Source organism: Nuphar pumila, chromosome 13 (assembly GCF_984573655.1).
Source record: "Nuphar pumila chromosome 13, dmNupPumi1.hap1.1, whole genome shotgun sequence".
NCBI classification, from domain to species: domain Eukaryota; kingdom Viridiplantae; phylum Streptophyta; class Magnoliopsida; order Nymphaeales; family Nymphaeaceae; genus Nuphar; species Nuphar pumila.
The window spans coordinates 5,922,683-5,950,365 of record NC_143261.1 but is presented as its reverse complement, the minus strand read 5'-3'; the positions used below and the strand labels follow the sequence as shown (position 1 = coordinate 5,950,365).

Genomic DNA, 27,683 nt, shown 5'->3' with positions numbered 1-27,683 from the left:
AGAAAAAGTGACCGGGTATGGATGTCCCCACTTAAAGTCCCTTTCCAATAACGCATGTGAAAAGGCAAAAAGTTTCCTTTATGTAAATTTTGTGTGAAAGGAAAGTGGCTAGCAATTTCCTTGCGATATTTCCGTGTGATGATACGTGCAAACTTTCTTCGATTTTATATAGGAGCCTCCCGTTTTGACCAACGCACGTCCCCCCTCCCAAAAGCCTCTCTCTCTCTCTCTCTCTCTCTCTCTCTCTCTCTCTCTCTCTGTCTCTTTTCTGCTTATGCATCGTCACCACGTCCTTCTTCCGATCGCTTTTTCACGCATTTGTTCTCTAGATTCTGTTCCGCGAACCAGTTCCCTTCTGAGATTCGACTGCCCACCATTTAGTCTTTCGTTTTCGAAGCTGATTCGGCAACATCATCATCTCAAAATCCTATAAATCATATGAATTTTGCCCAGAATTGTTGAGTTTTGCCTGCAAAACTCGTTTTTCTTTTGTGGGTATTGGAGATCGTAGTGGTTTTGAGCAGAAGTTCTCAATTCCTGTGGATTTCCTTTGTTTTCCTGACATGGAAGAAGCTAAAGGTATAATTCTTTATTAGAAATTTCTTATGTCCTTCTTTGCTTCTTCCCGTCTTATAGGCGATGATTCATGTCTGCTCTTCTTTCTCTCCGTCTTCAGTTGTGGAATCCAAGGATGGAACAATCTCTGTAGCCTCAGCATTCTCTGGGTACCATGAAGGTGATTGGATGATGTTTATGTTCATCTTGTGTATAACTGAATCTAAGCATACGAAATTCGTTCTTGGTGATTCTAATAACTTGATGTGCATGCATTGTAATCGGGGATCAATAATGTGACTCACTATTGATTCTTTCCTGAAATGGGGCGTTAATAATTTAGATATATATGGTAAAGCATGATGTGGGTACTTGTGATGATTTTTGTGATACGGGTGTTTTGATGTCTGGTTGATATCTGCATGTTCTGTTGTCTGAGATTTTTTACTTGGGTCACATGGATTCAGCTGTTCAAGATAGGGATCATGTCTTCTTGTCACGGGCTATCGAAGAAGCATATAACGGTGTTGATTGTGGAGATGGAGGGCCTTTTGGTGCAGTTGTGGTTCGGAACGATGAAGTTGTTGTGAGCTGTCACAATATGGTTATGAAGAACACCGATCCGACTGCACATGCAGAGGTCACTGCTATCAGAGAGGTCAGAGTCGTGAACACAAAATTGCTTTCTATTGTTAATTGTTAAGTTTCAGTCTTCGAAAGATCACGTCTTATTTATCTTTTGTCTGTCTCTGTTGTTTATCAGCAGTATTTTATCTCTTGCCCATCTCTTTTAATTATCTGTAGTCTTTCTTATTCGAAATTTAAAGTCTAGGTATTTGCATCTTGGTGTTGTTTATGCACTGAAAAATTGGAGAGTATTATTTTATGGCCTCAAATCTTGGTTTCTGTTTCTGTTTCTGTTATTGTCCAACAACTATTTCCACTAAACTCCTGCATGTCCATCGTTCAGATGTCATTATATGTTTGTTGACTTTGCTTGTGATTTTTTATTGATAAGATGGTAAGGATCAGTGAAAGTTTCCATGTTGTCTCTTCCATCAGGATTTTTCTTTGTGAATTTAAAGGTGGTAGCCTTGCATAAGGATATAGAAACCTTCATTACATATTATGGATTTAGTGAATCTATCATGATGTGCCATTTTGCTTTATACATTTATCTGCTTAGTATTGATTCATTTTGGTCAAGAATTGTTTCTAAAATCATTTTTCATGCTACATGTCTTTGAGAAACTTTGGCTGATTCACCCTACCAAAAGGAACGCGATTTTTTGTAAAATGTGGATGGTTGCCTAAAAAAATACATGGCTAGTATAATTTGTTCACTATATGCATCTTAGTGTGGAGGGAGATTGAATGGCTTCACTGACAATGGCTTTCAAGTTAGTCTTCCGCCAATTTCTATGAGATCATTTTCCTTTCTGAGAAGATCTGGTACATTAGTCTGGCTATCGTGTTGGCTGTGATTTTATCTCATTTCTGATTTATAGTAGATAGTCGATTTTGATGCCCTCGAAATGAGAAACGTCAAGGTTGAATCCGATTTAATAGGTGAGCTACTGATCGACTAAAATTTATGTCGAAACAATAATGATGTTCAGAGCATTCGACGCCATGGGTACAATCTAATAAGATTAGATCTAAATCCAAAATTCATAATCTAAAAATATACAAATCATTTATTTTCTTGTTTAGTTTATATATTTTAGCTTTTTCAATTATTCTTGAAATAATCTTCATAACTTGAGACAAAGGTTCATAATTAATCAAAATCAAGAAAATCAAGAATTCATAATTATAGTCATAAATACACCAATAATTCATCATTTATTCATTTTAATTATCAAGGAAAAATCTTGGATTTTACACCATCTATATACAGAATATACTTGAATATATATATATATATATATATATATATATATATATATATATATATATATATATATATATACAATCAAGCATATACGTATGTACAAGACTTGAATTTCTAACACTCCTCAAACTTATGGTGCAATCACCGAAAGTTTGTCAAGAAGAAAGTTGAACCTTGGTGAATACAAAGCCTTGGTGAAGAAATCAACAAGTTCATATTCTGATGTCACATAGGAAAGATCAATAGTCTTCTTTAAGTACTCTTCACGAACAAAGTGGTAGTCCATTTCTATATGCTTAGTCCGTTCATGAAACGTGTGATTCTGAGCTATGTATATGGAACTCTTGTTATCACAACATAATCTTGTTGGATTCTGAAGATGAATTCCCATATTTGAGATCAGTTGTTTGAGCCACATGATCTCCATGGTAGTGGTGGACATTGCTCTATACTCAGTTTCTGTGGATGATAACGACACTTTTTGTTGCTTTTTGTACTTCTACGAAATCAAGGATTCCCCTAGAAATACACAGAAACCAGTTGTTGAACGCCTGTTGTTCGGATCCCCTCCCCAATCAGCATCTGAATAAGCAATGAGATCTAATGAGGAAGAAGATGATAGAAAAACTTTCTTATTGATGGTGCATTTAATGTATTTGATGATTCTCATGACTGGTCATATGAACTGATGTGGGAGCATGCTGAAACTGACTGGCCACATGGACAACATGAGATATATCAGGTCTTGTAATACTTAGATACATAAGAGATCCAACCAGTTGTCTGAAGGGAGTTGGATTGTCCAAAGAAACCCATCATCAACTTGCATCTTTGTTCCAATAATCTCTGGAGTATCAACAACTTTGTCATCTGATAATTCTGACCTGTCAATGATGTCTAAAACAAACTTTGTTTGTGACAATATATATCCTCTGGTAGAATAGGATACTTTTATTCCAAGAAAGTATGTTAGAAAACCAAGATCAATCATTTCAAAAGTGTTTTTCAAAAACTGTTTTACTTTTTTAATTCCTTCTTTGTCACTCCTTGTAATCCGCATATCATCAATATATAGAAGAAGAATTACAATACCTGCAGAAGAATTCTTGACAAACAAAGCGTGTCAATATAACATGGTTTGAAACCATATTTAGTAATAACATTGTTAAGCATCTTGCCTTTAGAAACCATCAATCCGGGTGGAACATCCATATATACTTCCTCATTACGGTTGCCATTTAGAAAGTCATTCTTAACATCCATTTGAAATATATTTCAATTTTTAACAGCTGCAATAGCAAAAAGGATTCTAACAATTGTCATCCTAGCAACAGGAGCAAAGGTCTCTTCATAATCTGCTCCATACTCCTGAGAATATCCTTTGGCAACTAACTTGGCTTTATGTCTTTCCAAGGACCCATTACTCTTTGTCTTGACTTTGAAGATCCATCTACAACCTATGGTTTTCTTCCTAAGTGGTAAGTTTAGGATTTTCCAAGTGTTGGCACCTTCAAGTGCATCTAGTTCCATACGCATGGCTTTTTCCATTCAGGAAGATTTTTGTCTTCATTGTAATAGGAGTGTTCAAAGTATGAATGAATGGCTAAAAGACAAGCTTTATGTTTAGGAGATGAGTCATAAGAAACAAATCTATTGGGAATCCTTAGAGTTCTCTCAGATCTACGAATAATAATTTGTTCAGAGGGAGCTTCCAATGATTCATGACCATCTTGATTTAGATTTTCAGTGGATATGTTCTTATTTCTTCTAGTGTATACTATTGGTTCAACTGTTGTTCTACCCTCAATAGAAGACTCCATAGGAGTTTCTTGATTATCATAGTGATCATCACACCCATAATTAGAAAGTAATTTAAATAAGAAAGAGTAATCAACATTTACATCTTGTGATATACATCCTTCAAATCCACTTTCATTTTCAACAAAGTTAACATTCCTTGAGACAAGGAGTTTATCATTTTTAACATCATAACATTTAAACCCTTTTTGTGATTCAAAATAACTAATGAAAGCACAAGGAATAGCCTTGGAAGATAGTTTGTCTCATTTATTATTCAAAACATAACACTTACAAGAAAAAATTCTAAGTCTTTGAAAATCAGGTTCATACTTAAACAAATTTTCAAAGAGAATTTCATTTGATAGAGATTTGAAAGCATCCTATTTATAAGAAATACTGAGGTTAGGGCAGATTCGACCCAAAAGTTTTTGGGCACATTCCTAGAAATAAGTAGTGTCCTTGTAGTCTCTATAATATGTCTATGTTTCCTTTCTGAAATTCTGTTTTGTTGTGGTGTTCTAGGACACGATCTTTGGTGTAAAATCCCTTCATTTTTTAAGAATTGTTTGAAATCATTTGATAAATACTCTCCCCCAGAGTCTGTTCTTAGGATTTTAATCTTATTTTCAAATTGAGTTTTGATCATGTTATGATAGTTTTTGAAGGATGCAAACACATCGGATTTAAATTTAAGAAAATAAATCCAACAGTATCTAGTATAATCATCAATGAACACAACATAGTAGGAGAATCCTCCTTTGGAAAGTATAGGAGCAAGACTCCACACATCCAAATAGACCAATTCAAAAGGCATAGAGGAATAAAAAGTCTTTTGTCCAAAGGGCAAAGATATCATTTTTTCAAGTATGCATTCGTTGCATTCAAAATTGTCTTTGCAAAGGTCCTTAGTAATAGGCACACAATTTAATTTCTTTATATTTGGATGACCAAGTCTATGATGTCAAACTTTGATATCTTTTGTTTGAGCAATATTACAAAAAGATTCTTTTGGATTACAAAGAGAGTTCATGTAGTAAAGATCTCCTTGCCTAGAACCTTTCCCAATCATTTTTTCGGACTAACGATCCTACACCCAACATTTGTTTGATGAGAATACGATATCATATCCGTTATCTGAGATTTGAGAGATAGAAAGTAAGTTAAGATGTAATTTTTTTATAAATCTAACTTTTGGAATGTAAAACTTTTTGTGTTTTGTTAAATCGTTTTTAAAATTTTTAACACCCTTTATTTCCAAAGAAGTTCTATCAGCGGTAGAAGCAAAAGATGCATTTGAGTTAGGTTGACATTCGGATAAAAGAGACTTATGTAGGGTCATATTAAATGAAGCTCCAGAATGAAGAAGCCAAGATCACGTACCGGAAGTTGAAGAAGATGCAATGGCCGCCTCGGATGTAGATCCTTTAAGCAATGGTTGCAATGCCTCCGTCAATTGAGACAATTATTTGGAGAGATTCTTGAGGCTTATGATGTCTTCTTCTTGCTTTAACGGAGCCGCGACAACCCTTTTTTCATGAGGTCTATAGTCTTTTTTGAATCTAGGACATTGATGTTTAACGTGACATGACTCATGACAATTATGACAAATTACTTTGTATTCTACTCTATTTTGATTTTTATTAGAGTGAGGAGGCCTATAAGGCTTGATATAATTTTCTGGTTTAAGAGCATGATCATCTCCTTGATTGTTACTAGGTGTAGCAATAACACTATCACTTTTGCTCTCTAGTTTCTTCTCCACTAAGTTTAGTGAGAATTTCATGAATTGGAGGAAGTGATGAGGAAGATAACAAAGAGGCCCTAGTTTGTTCAAATTCGGATCTTAAACCATAAAGAAAGGCAAAAAATCTTTCTTCTTCAACTTGAGCCCTCCTCGTCTCAATAAGCTTTCCTTCCCATTTTGGTTCAAATTGAGCGAGTTATCTTTCTCGGTGAACATACCTTTAAGATATTTTCATGCCTCACTTGCCTTTTTGTAGCATAAAAGATTTGAGGTAATCTTGGTTTCAACCCCACTTAGCATCTAAGGTAGGATTTTAGCATTTTTCATATCCCATTCATCTAACTTTTTATAATACTCCTTTGCTTTTTCTCTTTCTTTTCCTTCGAGATTTGTCTCGACACCATTTTTGCATATAGTAATTTTAGGAGTAGGTTTGAAGATAGTACCTCTAATATATCCCCATAATCCTTGACCTTTTATGAATGTCTCCAAGTGTCCCACCCAAATGATGTAGTTGCTATCGGCAAGCTTGAATAGTGGAACAAAGTTGAAGTTGCTTGAGTTGTGTGACGAGAATTCAGCCATGTTGAAGAGGAAGAAACCATGAGCCAAAAAAGGATCACCAATGCGCTTTACGAGGCAGCCTCCACGAGTGAATACAATCAAAACAGCCCACCGGCTCTGATACCATGTAAAGAAGCACTCTAATATTTGTGACAATCAAGTCTACTAAGGACTTGATAAGAATAATCACTCACAAAGTGCACTAAGGCATATAAATATCACAAAATGCACTAAGGCACACAAAAAACATCAGCTTTTTATTAAGAGGAATCCTCACTAAAAACATGAAATACAATGGGGGTATTACCCCAATATTTATACGCAAGAGGAGGCTGGTTAGTCGTTGGGCCAGCCTCCCAATGGCTAGTCAAAAAGTCAAAAAAATAAAAAAAATAAAAATGAAAAGAAAGAAAATTAAAAAATAAAAATTACAATAAAGAAACCACCTATATACGAAATATACTTGAATTATATATATATATATCTATATATATATATATATATATATATATATATATATATATATATATAGTCAAGCATATACATATGTACAAGACATGAATTTCTAACACACTGCCCATGGGCCATGGATTATGTCTTATGAATTGGTTAAGTGACCTGAAATGAGCAATGACTCATGGCCTCTGTAACTTGGTTAAGTTGGCCCAACTAGCAAGTGCACTGTTATGACTGGAGCCCTGGGAAGGTTGGTCTTATGGATTCAAGCAAGGGAGGTACACACCACGGGAAAGGCGAGCAACGTGGGGAGGAGAGAGAGAAGCGTTTCTCCTGGACGACTGCTCAGAGGGGGACTTTTGGTGGCAGGGGGTTGACGTTAAAGAATGGAGAAAAGGCGTTCCCTTTAGGTCGATGATGGGCGTGAAAGGGAGACGAGGGATAAACACATTCCCTTAGAGAACAAGAACACAAACCAGAATGAAGCTTAGAGAAACCTTTGAATAAACTTCATTAAAAAGACTTGAGCATATACACTCTTATTTATAGTTTACATAAAGAGCAAACAGGTAAAATACAAAGGGGGGGGGACCTCTATCCTAGAGGGGGCTATAGGCTGGTCGACTTCTATAGTCCTTCCCAATATGGTCTCTCTCTCTCTCTCTATATATATATATATATATATATATATCTTCCTTTCTTTACAGTCCTAGCCTTGGTAGGATTTTAGGCTGGGCAGCTTCCTTGGATTGGATCCCTGGCTATTGTCTCTAGGTTTGGTGGACCTTGGGGTGGTCTTGGTCCGTAACAATCCCATCTCTCAAACTCGCCTTGTCCTCAAGGTGAGAACTCTGGATATTGTGCTGCTATCCAGTCCTCTTCTTCACAGGTTGACTCGTTAACACCCCTTTCGATCCATTGAACCAACACCTCAGTGACCAAGTGACCGCCCTTCTTTCGTCTCCTTTTCTCGATCACTCTAGAGGGCTACAACGAAGTGTCCCCCAACTCGGGCAGGGCCAGACTCTCATCTTGCGGCTCCCCTTTATAGGGCTCAAGGCATGAAATATGGAACACATGGTGTACCTCAGCTCCGACGGGAAGGTCCAAGCGATAAGCCACTGTCTTGACCTTCTCCAAGACAAAAAAATGGCCATAGAAATGGGGTGTCAGCTTGTGTTGATGTACTCATCGTACTTTGCCTTGCTGGTGGGGTGACAACTTGAGGAGCACAAGATCACCCATTTGAAACTGTCAAGGGCGATGCTTCTGGTTGTACGCCCACTTCATCCTCTCCTAAGCTGCAACCATGTTCCATTGTAGTAACCGCAAGAGGTGGTCTCTCTCTAGCAAGGATGTTTGTTTTGCCTCTGCCCACACAACTCCACTCACATACTTGGCTATAGTTGGAGGAGATCGTCCATACACGGCCTAAAATGGGGTTGCCTGTATGACTGAGTGGTAAGACGTATTATAGGACCACTTGGCCCATGGGAGGAGTCTCATCCACGCCTTGGGTTTGTCACCCACGAAGGCACGAAGATAGTCTTCTAAACACCAGTTCAACACCTCTATTTAGATGTCCATCTAAGGATGACAGGTAGTACTCATGGCTAGCTTTGTCCCATGCAACCAAAAGAACTCAACCAAGAAGGTACTGATGAACACTAGGTCCCCATCGCTGATGATGGTATGAGGCATCCCGTGCAAGTGGAAAACCTCGTGCATAAACAACTCGACAATGAATTTGGCAGTGTACAGGTGAGTCACGACTAGGAAGTACCAGTACTTGGACAAACGGTCCACCAATACCATGACAGTGGACCTTCCCTGCACAGAGGAAAGCCCATCGATATGTCCTCCCATACACAGTCTGATACAGGCAAGGGTTGTAGCAACCCTGCGGGGGGAGGCTGCCTCATACTTGACTCGCTGGCACACGTCATAACGCCACACATGTTTCTTTATCCTCTTCCACGCAAATTCCCTGCTCAATCTCTGATAAGTCCGGTGGATTCTTTCGTGCCCCACTGTTGGACTTGCGTGGTACTAGTCTATGAGGAGGGGCCGTAAGACCATATTCGGGAGGAACTACTATCTGCCCCCGATGCATCACCAAATTCCCTCAGATTTTAAACCCAAGGGCCTCCCTTCTCCGTGACTACTATCTACGCCCTAACTGAAGAGAGGAAGTCGTGCACCTCATACTCTTGTTGGAGGCCGTCCAAGAACGGGAAAGTGACTGCGATCATGCTGAGACACATCAACTCGTCCCTACAACGAGAGGGCACCAACCACCTGATTACTACCCCCCTTACGGTACTGGATATCAAAGTCGTACCCAAGGAGCTTCAAAACTCACCTTTTTTTTGTGGGAGTGCTCACCGCTGTTCGAGCATGAACCTGAGGCTCCTATGGTCTGTCCAGACTATAAAATGTCGGCAAATCAAATACGACCGCGATTTGTCCATGGCTAGGATAATGGCCATGAACTCCTCGTACATGGACAGACCTCGCTTTCCAGCCGTGATGACCTTGCAGAAATAGGCTAGGGGGTGTTTCTGCTGCGTGAGACAACCCCTATACCTAGCCCGGACACGTCAATATCAACCACGAAGGTCTTCCTAAAATCTGGTAAGGCCAACACGGGCGCCTGAGTCATGGCATCCTTCAGGGACCTAAAGGCTGTGGCCGCCTCGAGGCTCCGGTTGAAGGCGCCCTTCTTCGGTAGGGTGGTTGGGGGATGGGCGATCGGAGCATATCTCTGATCCAATTTCCGGCAGTACCTAGTAAGGCCAAGAAATCACCGCAATCCTTTGAGAGACTGGGGCACCGGCTAGCTCTGCATTGCCTCAACTTTCTTGAGGTCCATCTCCACACCTTGGCCTGAGATAATGTCCCAAATAGTGGACACAGGCACAACACTTAACATCATTAGATACTCCAGACTTACAAGAGGATCCAAGCAAACCAGAAGATAACAAAAATTGAAGTCTAGAACTTGATACATGATCCAACCATTGGTGCCACAACGCTGAAGAATCCAAAATTGCAACACCAGCTCTATTCCCATCATCTCTCCTTTGACTCTGATTCAACTGATCCAAAAAAGTAGAGATTTTCTCGCATAGGCCCAATCCCAATCTTCATCCCTGATAGCCGATCCTACACATAACAACCATCAAGGGTAAAAGTTAAATCACAATTATACTGGCTAATTTTGCCAACAAAAAACAAATTCATGGCAAAATAAGAGACATGAAATACTTCGAGAACATTGAGTTTATCACAAGGATTAGACTCAGGAGTAATATAACAAACTTTTGAAACAAGCATCAAGGAACCATCTGCAGTGCGAAAGGCACCACTCCATGGTTTATAATTAGTCAGCACGAACTCATTTGCATATGACATGACGTTCCTGAGTCTATCAACCAACCCGAAGTCGAGCTAGGAATACCTACATAAGCACAACCAGATTTACCAATGAGACCAGAGGAACAGGTTTGCACAGCAGGAGTGACAGTGGAGGTGAACGCTGCATTAGGAACATGACCTTTTATCACAATCTTTTCCCTCCATGCAACTCCAAACACTGCAGCACTCCCTCCAAACTTCATTTCTTTCCTCTTCAATATGGGACATGCTTTTTTCATATGCCCCATCTCCTTAAAGTAATGACAGCGAACATTACTCATATCATACTTTGAAAACCCCACCATTGCCTCACCAAAACTGCTAGGCTGTTTTGCTTCCACCACAACAGAATCACCAGAGGAATAAGACTGAAGTGACTTCATCTTAGTCTCCTCAGTCATGATTTCATAAAAGGTCCTCAGAGGAAGACACATTCTATGAATCACAACACTTCTTACATTATCAAAATCAGAGTGCAATCTCATAAGAAACTCAATTACTTTTTTGTTGTTTTCCTGGATTGCATTTCTGCCTTTATACAAGCGTTGCAATTCTTGCACGTCTCATGCCTCTCTGTCTTAAGGTTTTCAGTTCTTACATTAACTGGTACTGCTTTACCCAGTTCTCCTGCATGTACACTTGCTTGAGATAGCTCCAAGCATCCTTGGCTTTAACAAACTTAGAGATGTTCATGTCCATTCTTGGTTGACCTTCGCATTATTCATCTTCCATTCTTTGGCCGTATTCTCATAATCCACATCTCAAAGTTTGGGCTTTACTGAAGTCCCATCAAGAAAGCCTCCTAGTCCTTTGCCTTCAACGATGGCTAGCATAAAATCAGACAAAAAAGAATAGTTGGCTCCATCCAACTTAACTGTAGTCACCTAAATAGTGTCTCTGTCTCCCTTCTCCATTTCAACTCAATCTCTGAACTACAATACTTAGTGGCTGCACCAAACAAACACCAATACCAGCAAAACACAAACAAATATGTTGTAAGGAGCAGTCTCAGAACAGACAAGTAGTGTGCCAATACGCAAAAATCCAAAGCAAACAATCTGTTATACTGCCAATGCCCAAAATCCAAGGATGGAGACTAAAAAACAGAGAATATACTTCAGCTTTAACACAATCAGAACTCAAAACATGCATTAAACATGTTCAACAGAGAATCAATACACAACTTCAAACCCAAACAACCCACTACACTACCGATACCCAAAATGCATTGGTCGAAACTCATAAACAGTGGATTCACTACAGATTTCATGTATATAGCATCCAAAACGTACATTAAACATGTTCAACAAACTAAACTCTCACCAACACATCTCACTCTCAAATCTGATAAACATGAAGAATGGAAAACCCTTCTACCGCCAACAGTAACCACTTCAAGAAATACTAAAACTGCCTCCAAAACATAATATGCTTGACCCAAAACACATCTACGAAGATCCTAACATAAAATCAACCAGCATCATGCATAACAAGCCCAACGGAAACCACCGATAAGATCAGTATGAAGAGATTTCTCAAGACTGAGCCAAAAACACATGTTACCTAGAAAATATTTGTAAAATCGCCCAAAAATCTACTACTTAGCCAATGATGCTGATTTTTGACTTATAATTTCACTAAAATCAGAGGCTATCAAATTACACCTTTGAACCACAAAAATCTGAATGGCCATACTGGCGATGCTGACATCAGCACCTCAGTTTGCGTGCAGTCTAGGAACAACATGGATGAAGCTTCTCTTCAGCACCAAGATCTTCTTTCCAATCTCCTCCTAATGGCTCTAATACCATGTTCAAGTTAACATCCACAAGAAGGAGAAGATGAAAGGGGAATGCAAGAAACGATGAAGAAAAAACTTCATTAGATAACTAAATAGGGTTACAAGAATAATAAAGGGGGTCGACCTTCAGGGCTCACTACAAGACAAAAGTAGAAAAAGCTCACTACAAGACAAAAGTAAAAAAAAAAGCTCACTACAAGACAAAAGTAAAGAAAGCTACTTTGGGAGTATTACAAAGACAAGAAATACAACATTTCCTCAATACTCTCATGGTCTGCTGTACCTCCACACTGGCTAGTGCGTGGTATGAAATCTTCGGAACCTCCTCCAGAATGTCATCACGCGAGTCAGACAACTTGGTATCACTGGGTGCTCCGTCCTCGGCCTCACTATCACATAGGTATAGATTCAGGACTTTGCACTAATAGTCCCTCATCTATACCTCGTCGCAGTGATAGTAGAGGCCCTTCTTGCGGTGCTCCTCCATATGCTCACTTAAGAGTCGCTTCACCTGAATGTTGGGGTGCGATTTCGTTGCACACTTCAATCATGTCTCAGGTGTCTAGGATTACAAACGTGTCTGGGACAGAAACAGTTTATGAAAACGGATTCAAGAAGGGCTTGGCCTTGTAAAAAGACCTTGCAAACAATCAAGTTTTCAAATAACTTGACATTTCAAATGATAGCATAAAATAACATTCAAATGCTTTACACCACAAAAGAAAAGAAGTACAGTAAATGCACTATTTTAATAAATGTGAGGAGACAACTCTTCTCTCAATTACACTTTACAATGGGCTCACATAGCCCTTATTTATAAGGCTTACAATCACTTAAAGATAAAGAGTTGTTGGGCTATTCCCAACAACTCTTATTAGAGCTATTGGGAATCAACCCAACGTCTCTAATTTCAGACTGTGTACAACAGTAAGTGGCTGACTGTGTACAAAAATATTACATAAAAAGAGAACACAAATAAAAATAAAAAAATTACAAAAATAAGAAAAATTAAAAAGGAAGAATTATAATTATATTAAAAAACATGAATACGCATAAAATATAGAAATAACTAAAATACCCCTACAACTAATACAAGAAAGAAATATATATTTTATATATAAAAGAAGTATATGTATCTTCTTTTGTATATATAAAATATATATACAAATATTTTATATAAAATGCATTGTCTTATGAATTACAATTTAACACCCCCCCTCAAACTTATGGCATAATGACTGAAAGTTTGCCAAGAAGGAAGTCGAATCGCGGAGAGCACAACGATTTGGTGAAGAAATCTGTCAGTTGATATTCTGAAGTTACATATAGAAGATCTATGACTCCTTTCAGATATGCTTCTCGGACATAGTGGCAGTTCATCTCGATGTGTTTGGTCCGTTCATGAAATGTGTGGTTTTTGGCAATATAAATTGCACTCTTGTTATCACAGTATAGCTTAGTGGGCCCTTCTACATTAATCCTCATATCTTATAGTAGCTGATGAATCCATACAATCTCCATAGTAGTAGTTGTCATGGCTCGCTATTCAGCTTCGGTAGAGGATAATGATACATTTTGTTGTTTCTTACATCTCCATGAGATTAGTGAGTCTCCTCAAAACACACAAAAGCCAGTGGTGGAGTGACAATTATTTGGATCACCTCCCCAATCAGAGTCAGTATAAGCTATTAAATTTAATTCAGAAGAAGCGGATAAAAATACTCCCTTATTCAACGATCTTTGTATGTATCTGATGATCCACAAAATTGCACTCATATGAACGGATGTTGGTGCATGTTGAAATTGACTGACAGTATGAACTGCATGTAAAATATATGGTCTAGTATTACTCATATACATCAAGGACCCTACAAGCTGTCTGTAGGGAGTGGGGTCCTTAAGAAGAATTCCATCATCAATTTTCATTTTGGTTTCTACTATAGCAGGAGTTTCACAAATTTTATCATCTGGAATACCTGACCTGTTAAGAATCTCAGAAGCAAGTTTAGTTTGAGATAAAAAATAACCTCTATGTGAATATGCAACTTCAATTCCTAGAAAGTATGTTAAAAATCCTAAGTTAGACATTTCAAATTTATCTTTTAAAATAGATTTTATGCTCTTAATTCCTTTCGAATCGCTTCCAGTTATTAGCATATCATTGACATATAAAAGCAATATTACTATTCCTGCGTTGGATTTTCTGACAAATAAAGCGGTGTCAGTAAAACATGAGGAGAAACAATTTTTCAACATTACAGAGTTAAATCTATCATATCAAGTCTTGGGGGCTTGTTTTAGTCCATAACGTGCTTTCTGGAGACAAAGTACTTTTCCTTTAGGAGTCTCCATTCCTGGAGGAGCATTCATATACACTTCTTCATTAAAATCGTCATTTAAAAAGGCGTTTTTGACATCCATTTGGTAGATGTTCTATTTTTTAATAGAAGTGATGGTAATAAGGCATCCGACAGTAACCATCCGTGCAACAGGGGCAAATGTTTATTCATAGTCAATCCCGTATTCTTGACTATATCCTTTAGCTACTAGATGAGCTTTATATCTTTATAGAGATCCATCGCTCTTGGTTTTGACTTTAAACACCCATCTACACCCTATGGTTTTCTTACTCTTAGGAGGGTCTTGAAATTCCCAGGTCTTCGCTTTTTTGAGGGCTCTAAGTTTATTCTCCATAGCTTCTATCCATTCAATACTTTTTTTGGCTTCTTCAAAGTTTTTGGGTTCTACATATGAGTGAATGACACTAAGGAAAACTCTATGTTTATGTGTGAATGAATCATAAGAAATGAACCTAGAAGGGACTTTTTTATTTCTCTCAGTTCTTCGTGGATTTTCCTCATTTGAAGAGGTAGTTTTACTAGATTCGTTATATTTTTCTATTGCACTTCTAAAATTATTTCTATGAGAATATGTGATAGGATCTCTAGATGTTTCTTCATCAATAGGTTGATAGGTAGATGGGTGTAGTAAAGAGTTATTTTCCTCAACTTCATTATCACTAGAGTCATTACGTGGGAACTCATCATCATTAGCATCATCATTTCTAGATAATAACTCAAATAAAAAAGAATAATCCATATTTTCTTCACGAGGTTCACATTTTTCAAAACCACTAATATTTTTCAGAAAACTCACATTTCTGGACACATAATTTGTCATTTTTAATATCATAATATCAAAACCCCTTTTGGGTTTCAGAGTAACCAAGAAAAGTACATCTGATAGCTTTTGGGGAAATCTTGTCATTCTTGTCCGTAAGAACAAAACATTTGCATCCAAAAATTCTTAACCTATTATAATCAGGTTCTTTTGTGTACAACATTTTAAAAGGCAAAATTTTGTTTAAATTTTTGGATAGAAGCCGATTTATGAGATAGACAGATGTGAGAGCTGCCTCAGCCCATAAAATTTTTGGTATGTTATGTGAAATGAGAAGGGTTCGAGTAGTTTCAATGATATGTCTATGTTTTCTTTCGGCTAATCCATTTTGTTGAGGTGTTTTCTGACAAGATTTTTTATGGAGAATACCATAACTCTCAAGATATCTTTTGAATTTATTTGATAAGTATTCTCCTCCACAGTTCGTTCTAAGAATTTTTAAGTCACCATTAAATTGGTTTTTGATCATCATATGATATGTTTTGAATGTCGTAAAAACCTCATGTTTGTGCTTAAGAAAAAATATCCAACAATATCTAGTGTAATGGTCAATAAAAATTACATAATACGAAAACCCCCCTTTTGATAAAACAGGTGCCGGTCCCCATACATCCGAATGGATAATTTCAAATGGTCTTGTTGTAAACAAAGATCTTTGATTAAAAGATAAACTTCTCATCTTTCCAAGAGTACAATCATTATAAGTGAAAAAACTTTTACAAAGACCTTTAACAAAAGGTAAATAAGAAATTTTAACAATATTGGGATGTCTAAGCCTTTTATACCATACATTAATATCTTTATGTTGGACAACATTACAAAAAAGGTTTTTTGGAATTTGAAGGAAGTCAACATTAGCATAGATCTCCCTTCCTAGAGCCTTCTCCAATCAACCACCCAGACTGGCGATCCTGTATCCAACATTTATCAGATGAAAATTTTATAGCACATCTATGGTCTGAGAGTTGAGAGACCGAAAGCAAATTTAAGTTTAATTTTGGTATAAATCTATTTTTTAAAATAAAAAAACCTTGTTTTTCAAAATTTTCAATTCCTTTGATTTAAAGAGAAGTTTCATCCGCGGTTGAAACAAAGGATGGAGAGTAATTTTTTGAATATTCGGAAAATGAACAAATACTTGGAGACATATGAAAGGAGACACCCGAATCTAAAAGCCAAGAAGTCTTACCGAGAGGAGAGAAAGTTGACATGGCGGCTCCGGAAATTGCCCTCTTGAGAAGTGGTTGAAGTGCTTCCACAATTTGATACAAAGAAAGAGCTCCATTTGAATAAGATGAGCTTTCTTCCTTTTGGGGTTGCGATGTGGTAGCCATGGCAAGTAACTTCTTTCATTTTGGACAAACCGGTTTGATGTGCCCCGGTTTCTTACAAAAGTGGCACACAACTTTGCTATAATCTCTTTTTCCGCCTTGCCCACTATTTTTCCTTGCGCCTTGATTTTGATTTTTGAAGTGGGGAGGTTTGCAGGTTCTCAAATTGTTTCCCGGTCCTGAAACGACATTAACACCTTCACCTTCTTCTTGGTTGAAAGGTGTTGCAAGAACACTTGGATTATTTTTGCTTATACCCATACGAGTCTCTTCCCCACTTAATTTAGTAATTACATCCTCAATAGAAGGGGAAGTAAATGCGGATAGAAGAGATGGTCGTATTTGTTCAAATTCGGGTTTAAGCCCATTTAAAAAGTTGAAAAAACGATCATCTTCTAATTATTTATGCCTAAGATCAATGGCTTCACCACTCTATTTGGGCTCAAGCATGGCAAGCTCATCCCAAATAGAGGACAACTCCGCGAAATACTCTCTAATAGTCATTTCGCATTGTTGGAGGGTCAAGGCCCTTTTTTGAAGATAGTACTTGTGAGACAAGTCTCTTTAAGTGTACATTTTTTCAAGATATTGCCATGCTTGAGAGGCCTTTTTGAATTTGATAATGTTGGCATTATTTTTTGTTTCAACGGATGAGAAGATCCATGATAGGATTTTAAAATTTTTCATCTCCCATTCCTCATGTTTCTTACGATAGTCTTCAAGTGCTTTGATTCTCTCTTCACCTTCAAGAATCTTTATTTTTCTTCTTTCTACCAAGGTAATTATTGGTTCCAGTTCTGGTATTGAGCCTTGGACATATCCCCAAATCCCTTTACCCTTGATATGGGCTTCCATATTACCGGCCCAAACATGATAATTTGAGCCATTGAGTTTGAACCTAAGAGAGAAGTGAGTCTTTTTCCACCATTTTGAGAAGAAAGAAAATATAAAGTGAAGAGGATCTTACCACAAACGAGTCTTTAGAGCTTACTTGATGTGGTATGATTCTTTCGATATATATTGCAAGGAGTCTCCAAGTCGAAGATCAAGAGAAATGTAGGTGCATGCCTTTCGAGGCACACGATCTTCTTCAACAATCACCTTTCTTCTTCAATAATTTTCAACGGCTCTGATACCATGTAAAAAGACCTTGCAAACAATCAAGTTTTCAAATAACTTGATATTTCAAATGATAGCATAAAATAACATTCAAATGCTTTACACCACAAAAGAAAAGAAGTGCAGTAAATGCACTATTTTAATAAATGTGAGGAGACAAAACTCCTCTCTCAATTACACTTTACAATGGGCTCACATAGCCGTTATTTATAAGGCTTACAATCACTTAAAGATAGAGTAGTTGGGCTATTCCCAACAACTCTTATTAGAGCTGTTGGGAATCAGCCCAACGTCTCTAATTTCAGACTGTGGCTGACTGTTGTACACTGTACACAGTCAGCTACTGACTGTGTACAGAAATATTACGTAAAAAGAGAACACAAATAAAAATAAAAACATTACAAAAATAAGAAAAATTAAAAAATGGAGAACTACAATCATATTAAAAAACATGAATACGTGTAAAATGTAGAAATAACTAAAATACCCCTACAGCTAATACAAGAAAGAAATATATATTTTATATATATAAAAGAAGTATATGTATCTTCTTTTCTATATATAAAATATATATAGAAAATACATTGTCTTATGAATTACAATTTAACACGCCCCTCGTTGTAGAGACACAAGACTAATGGGGACTCGACTACCAAAGAAATCACACGGTGGTAGAGGTACGGTAAACAATACCGGTAGCGTCGAGTGCACACACAACTGGGTAGGCGCTGAGCTCCTGCGCAAGGCATAAACGTTCTGTAACAACTGTCGAACACCTAGGTTGGTCAGACCCTCCCAAAAGTGTCCAGGCTACCCTAGAATACGAGTCTGGGCTCGGTGCGGACTGGGAATGAATCAACCACACGTCTACAAAGCCGTTCTGGACTGTTGTCCGACTCTTTGCTCAAACAAGAAACAACCTGGAGGTCGTGGGTCAAGCTGAATCATTCGGATTCAGGTTAGATCAATGTTGGGACTACTCTAACATTATACAGTAATCAAGATCGACGCTACTGAATCAAATACTACCCAGAAAATCAGAAAAATTATAGATTCGAACCTAAATGAAAACCGAGAAGGGCATGGGCCCTTGCTGCATCGTCCAAGCAGGACCTGCTGGTCAGCGTAGCTCTTGGAAGGATTGCTCTGATACCACTGTTAGGACCCGAGCCCTGGGAAGGTCTGTCCTACGGATTTTGGAGAGGATGTAAAGCATGACTCGTGAGGGAGGCGTGCAACATGGGGAGGTGAGAGAGGCATCTCTCCTGGATGGCTACTCAAAGGGGGACGTCTGGTGGCAGGGGGGTCGACGACAAGGAAGGGAGAAAATGCATTCTCTTTGGGTCGATGATGGGCGTAGAAGAGAGGCGAGGAAAAAACACATTCCCTTAGAAAATAAAAACACAAACCAGAACGAAGCTTAGAGAAACTTTTGAATAAACTTCATTGAATAAACTTAAGCATATACACTTCTATTTATAGTTTACGTAAAGGGAAAATACAAGGGGGGACATCCAGCATAGAGGGTACTCTAGGCTGGTCGATTTCTACAGTCCTTCCCAGGAAGGTCTCTCTCTCTCTCCTTCCTTCACAGTCCGAGCCTAGGTGGGACTCTAGGCTAGGGGGCTTCCCTGGAGCTCCCTGGATTGGATCCCTATTGATGTCTCTGGGTTTGGTGGACCCTGGGGGTAGTCTTGGTCCGTAACATGCACTAAATAAAATCAATATCAGCAAAAGCTTAGATCCTTAGATGCATCATTTAATTAGCTCACTAGGGTAAGATTGTGCCAGAACTGTTGTTTGACCTGGCAGCCCCATTCTGGGTTATGGATTGAGTCAAATGAACTAGGTGGTTGAATCCAGTTGAATCACGTTAATCATGAGCGGTTTGAAGCTGCTGAAGAATTTGTATTATTGTTCCTTTCTACTTCTTTCTGAGGGAGGAAATGCAAGATGACGAATTTCTTCATGTTTCCTTCAATTTTTTCTTAAATAATATGTTTGCCTGTTTCAACAAATTTTTGAGGATTCTGATATTATATTGATTGAAATTTGTACATTGAGTTGAAGAAATATCTCACCTGTAAAACCTCCATGGTATCCACACCCAGTCTCTGTACTTAATCAGTGATTGCATTGCTTCTTTTTCTCAATCAGGTAATGTTTCTCTTCTTTTTTTTCCTTACGATGAGGAACCCACCTAGATCGAGCCCTAACTGGCCACACACTATAATGACAAACCCCAAAAGAGTAGACTGACACCACAGTGTTGCTCCATAACTGTCACATGTTTTAGTTCCAAGGGAATCGAACTCATGAGGTCTGGGATCTCCGGACATCCAAATGCTCCACCCTAACCAACTGGGAAATCCTGCAGGGCCAAGTAATGTTTCTTCTTAAAAATGAAAAGACTTAGAAAGGGATCTTCATGTTCTAGATCAGTGGCAGAATCTGCACCAGAAACTGCTTCTATAGCTAGGGTAATGCTGGCATCAGATTGGAGGAGGTTTTCTCAAGTTAGACCATGTACTTTCATGGATTTAATGATAAAACACCATGAGTATATTAACCAATGTTGTGAAAAGCGTTGAGGCGAAGCGAGGCGCTCCACCAGAAACTGAGGCGAGGCGTAAGCCTCAATTTTTTTTTGAAAACTTAAAAAAAAAACAATAAAAATAACTAAAATTACAAATAAATAAAAAATGCTTCTTTATTATTATTATTATTATTATTATTATTATTATTATTATTACTATCACACCTTAGGCTGGCGCCTTGAGGCGCCGAGGCCCTCCTTTTGCGTCTTGAGGCGTGCTTTTAACAACACTGATAATAACATATTAGTAAATAATAGAAATATTATACATCAGTCTGGGTGCGGATCAGTTGAGGGTTTACTGTTTAGAGCTGAACCAGGTGAGCGTTCAGCCTGGAGCCTTAGGCTGAGTCAGGTAAGTTTATCACCCCTTAGGTTAGGAACTTATCTCTAATTTTTAGCTGTAATCAAAGATAAAGCCTCAATTTACCGGCTTTGACAAATTTTTAGGGTCCTTAATGTGTCCATTTTTTATGTGTATATTGTGAAACTCTGCAGCAAAAGTGGTTTATCATCTATGTCACATGGGTGCGGGTGCGGCACTTTCAAAAACCTAGGGTGCGGGGGTGCGGCAGGGGCAAAAATGTAAAAAAAAATTATATATATATATATATAATTTTGAAGTTTTAACCAGTGTTGTAAGAGGCGTACGCCTCAGGGGCGAAGCGCAGGCTCAACGCCTCGCTTCGCCTCATCGCATTTACAACCTTGCTTGAGAGTCTCACATTGTGAGAGGCGTACACCTCAGTACCTGAGGCGTACGCCTCTGAGGCGAAGCGCAGGCTCAACGCCTATCTTCACCTCATCGCATTTAACAACCTTGGTTTTAACAGTTAACATTGTCGTAATATCATTCATCAATCATCATTCATGCAATATATCAACCTAAATATCAATCAAATAAGTAAAGCAATTACATAAATCAACCTAAATATCAATCAAATAAGTAAAGCAGAAAAGAACTAAATTACATACCAAAGTATATCCTGATGAAGTAATTGATCTTAATAATTTTTTTCGTCATCATCAAATGCATCATTAGAAGGAATACTGGGCTCAGCTAAATCCATGTTTGTTATGTTGAAATCATGCTCTCCCTCGAAGTCACACTCTTCTGGGTTTACATCCCAAAATTTGGATGTTCCTTGTCTGCGTTACAAACCCAATTTGAAAATGTTAAATACAATACAAGTATATTTAAATGAAAAACTAAGAAATAATCAAATAACTAAGAGCGCAAATTAGTACCTGTATTCATCATTGGTTCGCGAAAGTAATCGAAGATTTGAATGAACATATACTAAATCCTCTGCACGCTTGTTGGTGAGTTTGTTTCTCTTCATGTTGTGGATTTGAGAATATGTGCTCCAATTTTTTTTACAACAAGATGAACTAGCAGGCTGCGATATCAATCTTAATGCAAGACGTTGGAGAAGATGTGTTTCTGATTCAAATGTTGACCACCATGTGATAGGATCTATATTATCCTCTTCTCTCGCGAATAATGTTGGTCCATATAATCTCGAAGATGAAAATTTTCCAAACTCTTGTGTGACTTGATGTAGAAGATATGCTTCTGAAAAAAGTCTTGTCATACACATATTTCTATGTCTTGATAGCTCTGGATCTAAATTTGGAGGGACACGACCAATACCACCAGCCCGCCACTTATTTACATAATATTTTGGATTAAGAGAATGTGCCATGCAATGCAAATGAGTGTTGCTCTTATCCCATCTTCTGACTAAAATTGAATGAATATGATTAAAAAATTCTGAATCATCCAATGCAAGATTTTTTTCTTCATGCTTGAAAACTATAGCTTGTATTTTTTCAATCATATTATCCCACATTTTATAAACTCTATGAAGCATGGGTCCATTCTTATCAACTTCTCTTAACATTTTTCAAATAGGTTGCGTAAATTGAAGAAAGTATACCACTCTATCCCAAAACTCATCATCAAGAATGATTTTTTTAATTTCTTGAGCCTTGATATCATCATCAGCACGATAGAATGTCCAATTTTCATCAGTCACCATGTTAATCAAAGTATTCTTCACTCTTTTAATCCTCTTCACCATCACAATGATGGACGCAAAACGTGTTTCAACGACCTTTAATAATTTCAGGTCAGAATGCCTATTAAATATAACATTAGCACGATGGTGGTTAACAACAAAATTCCTAATGCTTTTGACATTTCTTTCTAAATCTTCAATCCATGAACATAAAGCATATGCTTGTAGAATTTCTTTTTCTTTGGGGTTGCAGATGCTTTTTACGGCCAAATTTAAGCTGTGTGCTACACAGGGAGTCCAAAAAATATGAGGGTACTCACTCTCCAAACTCAACGCTGCACTTTTACAAATTGGAGCGTTGTCTGTAATTATTTATACCACTTTCTGATCACCCACTTTTTTTATGACTTCTATAAACAATCCCTTCAAATACTTTGCATTTTCAGATGCATCAAGTGCTTTCAAGAATATTGGGCCACTAAGCGAACAAACAATGAAATTGATCAGTGGACGCCTTTGAATATCTGTCCATCCATCAGACACAGTAGAAACTCCATTTTGCTCTCATGAATATTTTTTAATCTCCAGCAACCTCTCCACATTTTCCCTCTCTTCTGCAAGAAGTATTGTTCATATTTTTTCTGAACTTGGAGGCACATAGCCACTCAAATTACAATTTGCCAAGGATGTTACTAAATCCTTCCAATAAGGATTTATAGCCGCATTAAATGGGAGTGAAATAGAATAAAAATACCTCCCAACTTTTCTATCCAATTCTTCTCTCCCATATGTATTGAATGCTGTTTGTATCGTTCCTCTACATCCTACATTGACTTTTTTTTTTCAGCATCTTCTTGGTGGCTTGCAAATGACACACTAACTGCATAAGAATCGGCCATTGCCTTTCTCTTCTTGTATTTTCTTGTATTGTCTTCGCATTGCCTCATCAACTTTTCTGCATCCTGAAATGTCATGTCCTGATATCTTCAACATATGAGCTTTTACTCTTGTGTAAGACCTAACAAAATCTCTTTTGCAAAGCTTGCATCAAAATCTCTTGTTTCCACCACCTTCTTCTCCAGTTTTTGCAAGTTTATCTACATGTACCCATAGTGGCCCCTTCCCTGTCGACCCAACAAGAGAGCGAGAGGGGGGGAGGGGGCTCGACTCCTTCCCTACCAACCCAACAAGAGAGCGAGAAGGGAAGAGGGGGGGGGGGGCTCGGCCCCTCCCCTGCCGAAATCAGAGGGAGCAGGGGGGCTCAACCCCTCTCCTACCAACCCAACAAGAGAGCGAGAGGGCGCAGAGGGGGTTCGGCCCTTCCCCTGCCGACACAAGAAGAGAGCGAGCGAGGGTACGTACCTGCGAAAGGAGAGGAGAGCTTAGGAGGTGGCGCTGGGGCGTCGGTAGGAGAGAGCTCGAGCTGAGCGGGATAGGAAAGATTAGGGCAAATTTTTTTTTTTGCCCTAATCCTCCTTTTCATCAGGGATTTTTTTTAATGCCGAAAAGTGGACGAAAATGACCCTGGGTGCATTGACCGCACCCAGGGTCGTGTTGACCGCACCCGGTGCTGCACCCGCACGCGCACCCGCGTTGCGTCGACGAGGGTGTGGCACCTGTTTTGCCGAGTCCCTGTGAGTTATCATGAATGTCACCTTCATGCAGTCCCTTCATTTGGTCTGGAAAATCAATAGTGTACTTGTGTCATGCTAGCATCAAGTTCAGCCTCCCAAGAAGTACCTCAAGCCATCCCAAATTTTAATGCAGAATCTTTTATCTAATAAATCATCAGTGATGATGCTTTCAGAGCTGGATTTGGTAACACATTAACTCTTAAGGTTATCTGTATTGGAATTGAAATATTAACTTGACTTTCATACTCTAGAACCTGGAAGGAAAACCAATACCACATCATAAAAAATAATAATTTGAAGGTATTCTTACTTAATATGTTCTGTTTTTTCTTTAATCTGACACTAAAGGTCCTTAAAGAAGCTGATGGACTTAGTCAAAGCTGTTTAAGAGGTGAGTTCAACTATAGTGTTTTTCATGTGTATCATAGCACTATTTATCTGTTCATTCCCTTATCCTATATGAGATTCATACATGGGCTATCATTCAGTTGCAAGTAGTGGTTTTTTTGTGGAGTTTCCTCGCATATATAAGACCATTGAAAGAAAGAAAAGATGGACATCACTAGTTTCATATTTTAATATACTTGGATCTTCTTATTTGGCAATGGAGAAATTTTATAAACTTAACACAAACATCTAATTCTATGTATCTTCTACTCATGTGTTAATAAGAAAAATGCATGTCCAACATAATTGAATTCTCAAAGGTTTTAAGATTCCTTATTTGGCACGTGTAATGGTTGTCATGATTGTTCCTGGCAACAAGGCTAATCAGAGCAGGTTCCAAGGTGTTGCTCATTTGAGCACATAAAAGGCAGGAAACATGGAACCTTGTACTGATTGTGAAAATTCCTTTCCAATCATAATTCTTTATGGGATCTGAATTCCAAGGTCACATTTCACTTCTATCTCTGGATGGAAAATTGTCAGTGTTGTGCATATTTCGAGGTGCCACTTCTAATCTAAGGCTCCTCATATTACCCTGTTTTTCATTTTAGCTAATAATAAGATCCTTCTTGTTCCTATGATCATCATTCGTTGTCATATTGCTTTACTCTTAATATGAGGATGACACAGTGTAGTCCTAATTGTTTGTGATTACTATCCTTGGTGATTGCCTCACAATTTAATTATTTTCATCTCTAGAGTCATCACATTTTGGCGTTGGTAACAGTATTGTTATGGTTTCTTTATGTTTTTTTTTTTGACTTCCAATGCATGCTTTCTCTTTCCCACAAAGCTGCCATTTCATTTCATAATGTTACTAGTTGTCAAAGTAAACATCAATTGTCCACTACAGTGTTCAAACTTCAAAGCAAAGCATCATTCTTCGGCTATTCACATGGATACAGATATGGAAACGGATAGAAAGGAGAAAATGCATGATTTTTTGTGGAAATTAGGACACAAAGGGACACACTTTTTAAACATTTAATTATACAAATATATATTATCTGGTAAATTTTATATGTAAAATCTGTTTATTATTAGATAGTATTTATTTCTTAACTGTACATATGTCTATAAAGTTTAAACTCAAGGTTTTCGAGAAGAAAAACCATGTAATGAAATATAAAAGGTTAAGAAATATAAACACAGTGTTTGACATGTGTCACAGTGTGACACTTGTCACCATCTTGTTTCATGTTGCTAGACATGTGACCCTATTTTAACATGTCCTTTTGAGATAGTTTTTCATCATCCCCTCTTAGATAGTGAATTTCAGTTTCATCTATAGTAAAAATCTTTAATTCAAAAAGTTACTGTAACCTCCCTGACAGGATTGAAATTATTTTTTTTCTGAACTGCCTTGGTTCTATTTAAACTAATGATGTTTGTGTTAAAGTATTTACTGGGATGACTGGCATAAAGTTTACATATCCTGCAAAGTACTGTTGTTATTTACTTGTTTGTATATTTGTTTTTGCTACCTCAATCTCCGATCATGTACCTGAACATTATTATGATGTGAATATTTCTCCATTCAGGCATGTAAGAAGCTAGGGCAGATCGAGCTGTCAGACTGTGAAATTTATGCATCTTGTGAGCCATGCCCAATGTGCTTTGGGGCAATTCATCTCTCGCGCCTTAAGGTATTGCCAAGTGCTTGAAAATAGTTTTGGGTTCAGACAACCTGCGCTGCATCCGAGTCAATGTTCATAGGCATGTAAATGGTCTAGGTTTGATTTGCTCGTGGACATTACGAAATCCTACATATCGGAATTTGATTTTGGACTTGAATACATATGAGTAGGACACTTCACTTTATTTGATAAGCTTTTGATCTGTTCAAGTTATGATTAAATATTTAGTGAAGCTTTGAATGTCAATTGGTTTCAGATATTGTTCAGATCATATGTGAAAGCTCCAAACCTGACAAATTATAGCTAATCAGACATGGAAGGTTGAATATGATAGTTAGACTCCTTAGAGTTAGGGCTGGTAAACCATCCGAATGAACCGAACATGGCATGTTTTGGTCTTGGCTCGTTTACAAGTGGATTGAGCTCGTGACTCGGCTTGCGTTTGTGTTTAGCCGACCCGAGCTCGAGCTGGCTCATGTAAAAAAATTCCACGTTATTTATACATGGAATATATATTTTTATATATTTTATATATTACACTTGATAGTTAATATTTTATGTATATACTTTCTATGCATGCTTCTCTTTGTATATATATTTTATGCATTCTTCTTTATATATACATACGAGCTTTCCTGAGCCGAGCCTAGCATAACACTGTGTGTTTGGGCTCAACTTGTTTAAGCTAAACGAGCTGCTCATGGCTCGGCTCACCAGCTATACGAATTGATCATGTACAAGTTTGGGATGAGCCGAGTCACAAGCTTCTCAGTTTGGTTACCGGCCTTACTTAGTCAAACTATCTTCAACTGAGAGCTCTTTGGTCCAAATCCTGTCAAATGTAAACCCTAGCTTGACAATCCAAAAATAAGGACGTGGAAGGGGCTAACTGTTGGCTAGATATCCCAATGTGGCATTAGACTCGGCATGTACTTCTTATGTGTGGGATATGGCTGATAATGGTTTATCCAATCCCAAAACAGTTCTTTTTTGCTGATCTTTTGCATTCACTGTGCTATTCTTTATTTTATCTCACTTATGTTATAACTTGCAATTTTTTCTTATGGTTATGTAGAGATTGGTCTATGGAGCTAAAGCAGAAGCAGCAATAGCAATTGGGTTTGATGATTTCATAGCAGACGCATTAAGGGGCACCGGGTATTACCAGAAAGCTCATTTGGAAATCAAAAGAGCTGATGGGAATGGTGCCATAATTGCTGAACAAGTGTTTGAGAAAACCAAGCAGAAATTCCAAATGTACTGATGATGCTTTCTAGCCTGCTTCATTATAACTTCTCATGAAGATATCGTGTTTAGTACCTTATTATATTACCTCTCATATTGACTAGGCAGATTCTCATTAACCTGCTACTAAACTCGTGCATGTGTTCAAATCTAAACACCTCTTTCAACCCATGAGACATGGATGACAGCCACCAGTATGACCTCTCTCTCTCTCTCTCTCTCTGCGCACGCTGGACTAGATT

The 27,683-nt window shown here is 37.9% G+C and overlaps 1 protein-coding gene across 2 annotated transcripts; it reads left to right on the top strand.

The window, feature by feature from the left end:
* The first annotated feature begins 277 nt into the window (after positions 1 to 277).
* Positions 278 to 27,612, top strand: LOC149817611 (guanosine deaminase-like). 2 transcript variants are annotated; one of them, XM_089985852.1, is made up of 5 exons: positions 278 to 579; positions 677 to 736; positions 1,023 to 1,213; positions 26,101 to 26,205; positions 27,272 to 27,612. In XM_089985852.1, exons 1-5 carry the CDS (start codon positions 564 to 566, stop codon positions 27,458 to 27,460), a joined length of 561 nt encoding a protein of 186 aa, XP_089841978.1. In that variant the 5' UTR covers positions 278 to 563; the 3' UTR covers positions 27,461 to 27,612. The 2 variants fall into 2 exon arrangements, with proteins under 2 accessions (XP_089841978.1, XP_089841979.1); XM_089985853.1 differs by lacking the exon at positions 677 to 736 and having other exon boundaries at positions 284 to 579.
* Positions 27,613 to 27,683: the final 71 nt, after the last annotated feature.

Bases quoted from the DNA above. Each gene is read 5' to 3' on its own strand.
- LOC149817611 (XM_089985852.1), top strand. The intron at 1,214-26,100 runs GTCAGAGTCGTG...TTCTCCATTCAG, and splicing joins AGGTCACTGCTATCAGAGAG to GCATGTAAGAAGCTAGGGCA. The intron at 26,206-27,271 runs GTATTGCCAAGT...ATGGTTATGTAG, and splicing joins TTCATCTCTCGCGCCTTAAG to AGATTGGTCTATGGAGCTAA.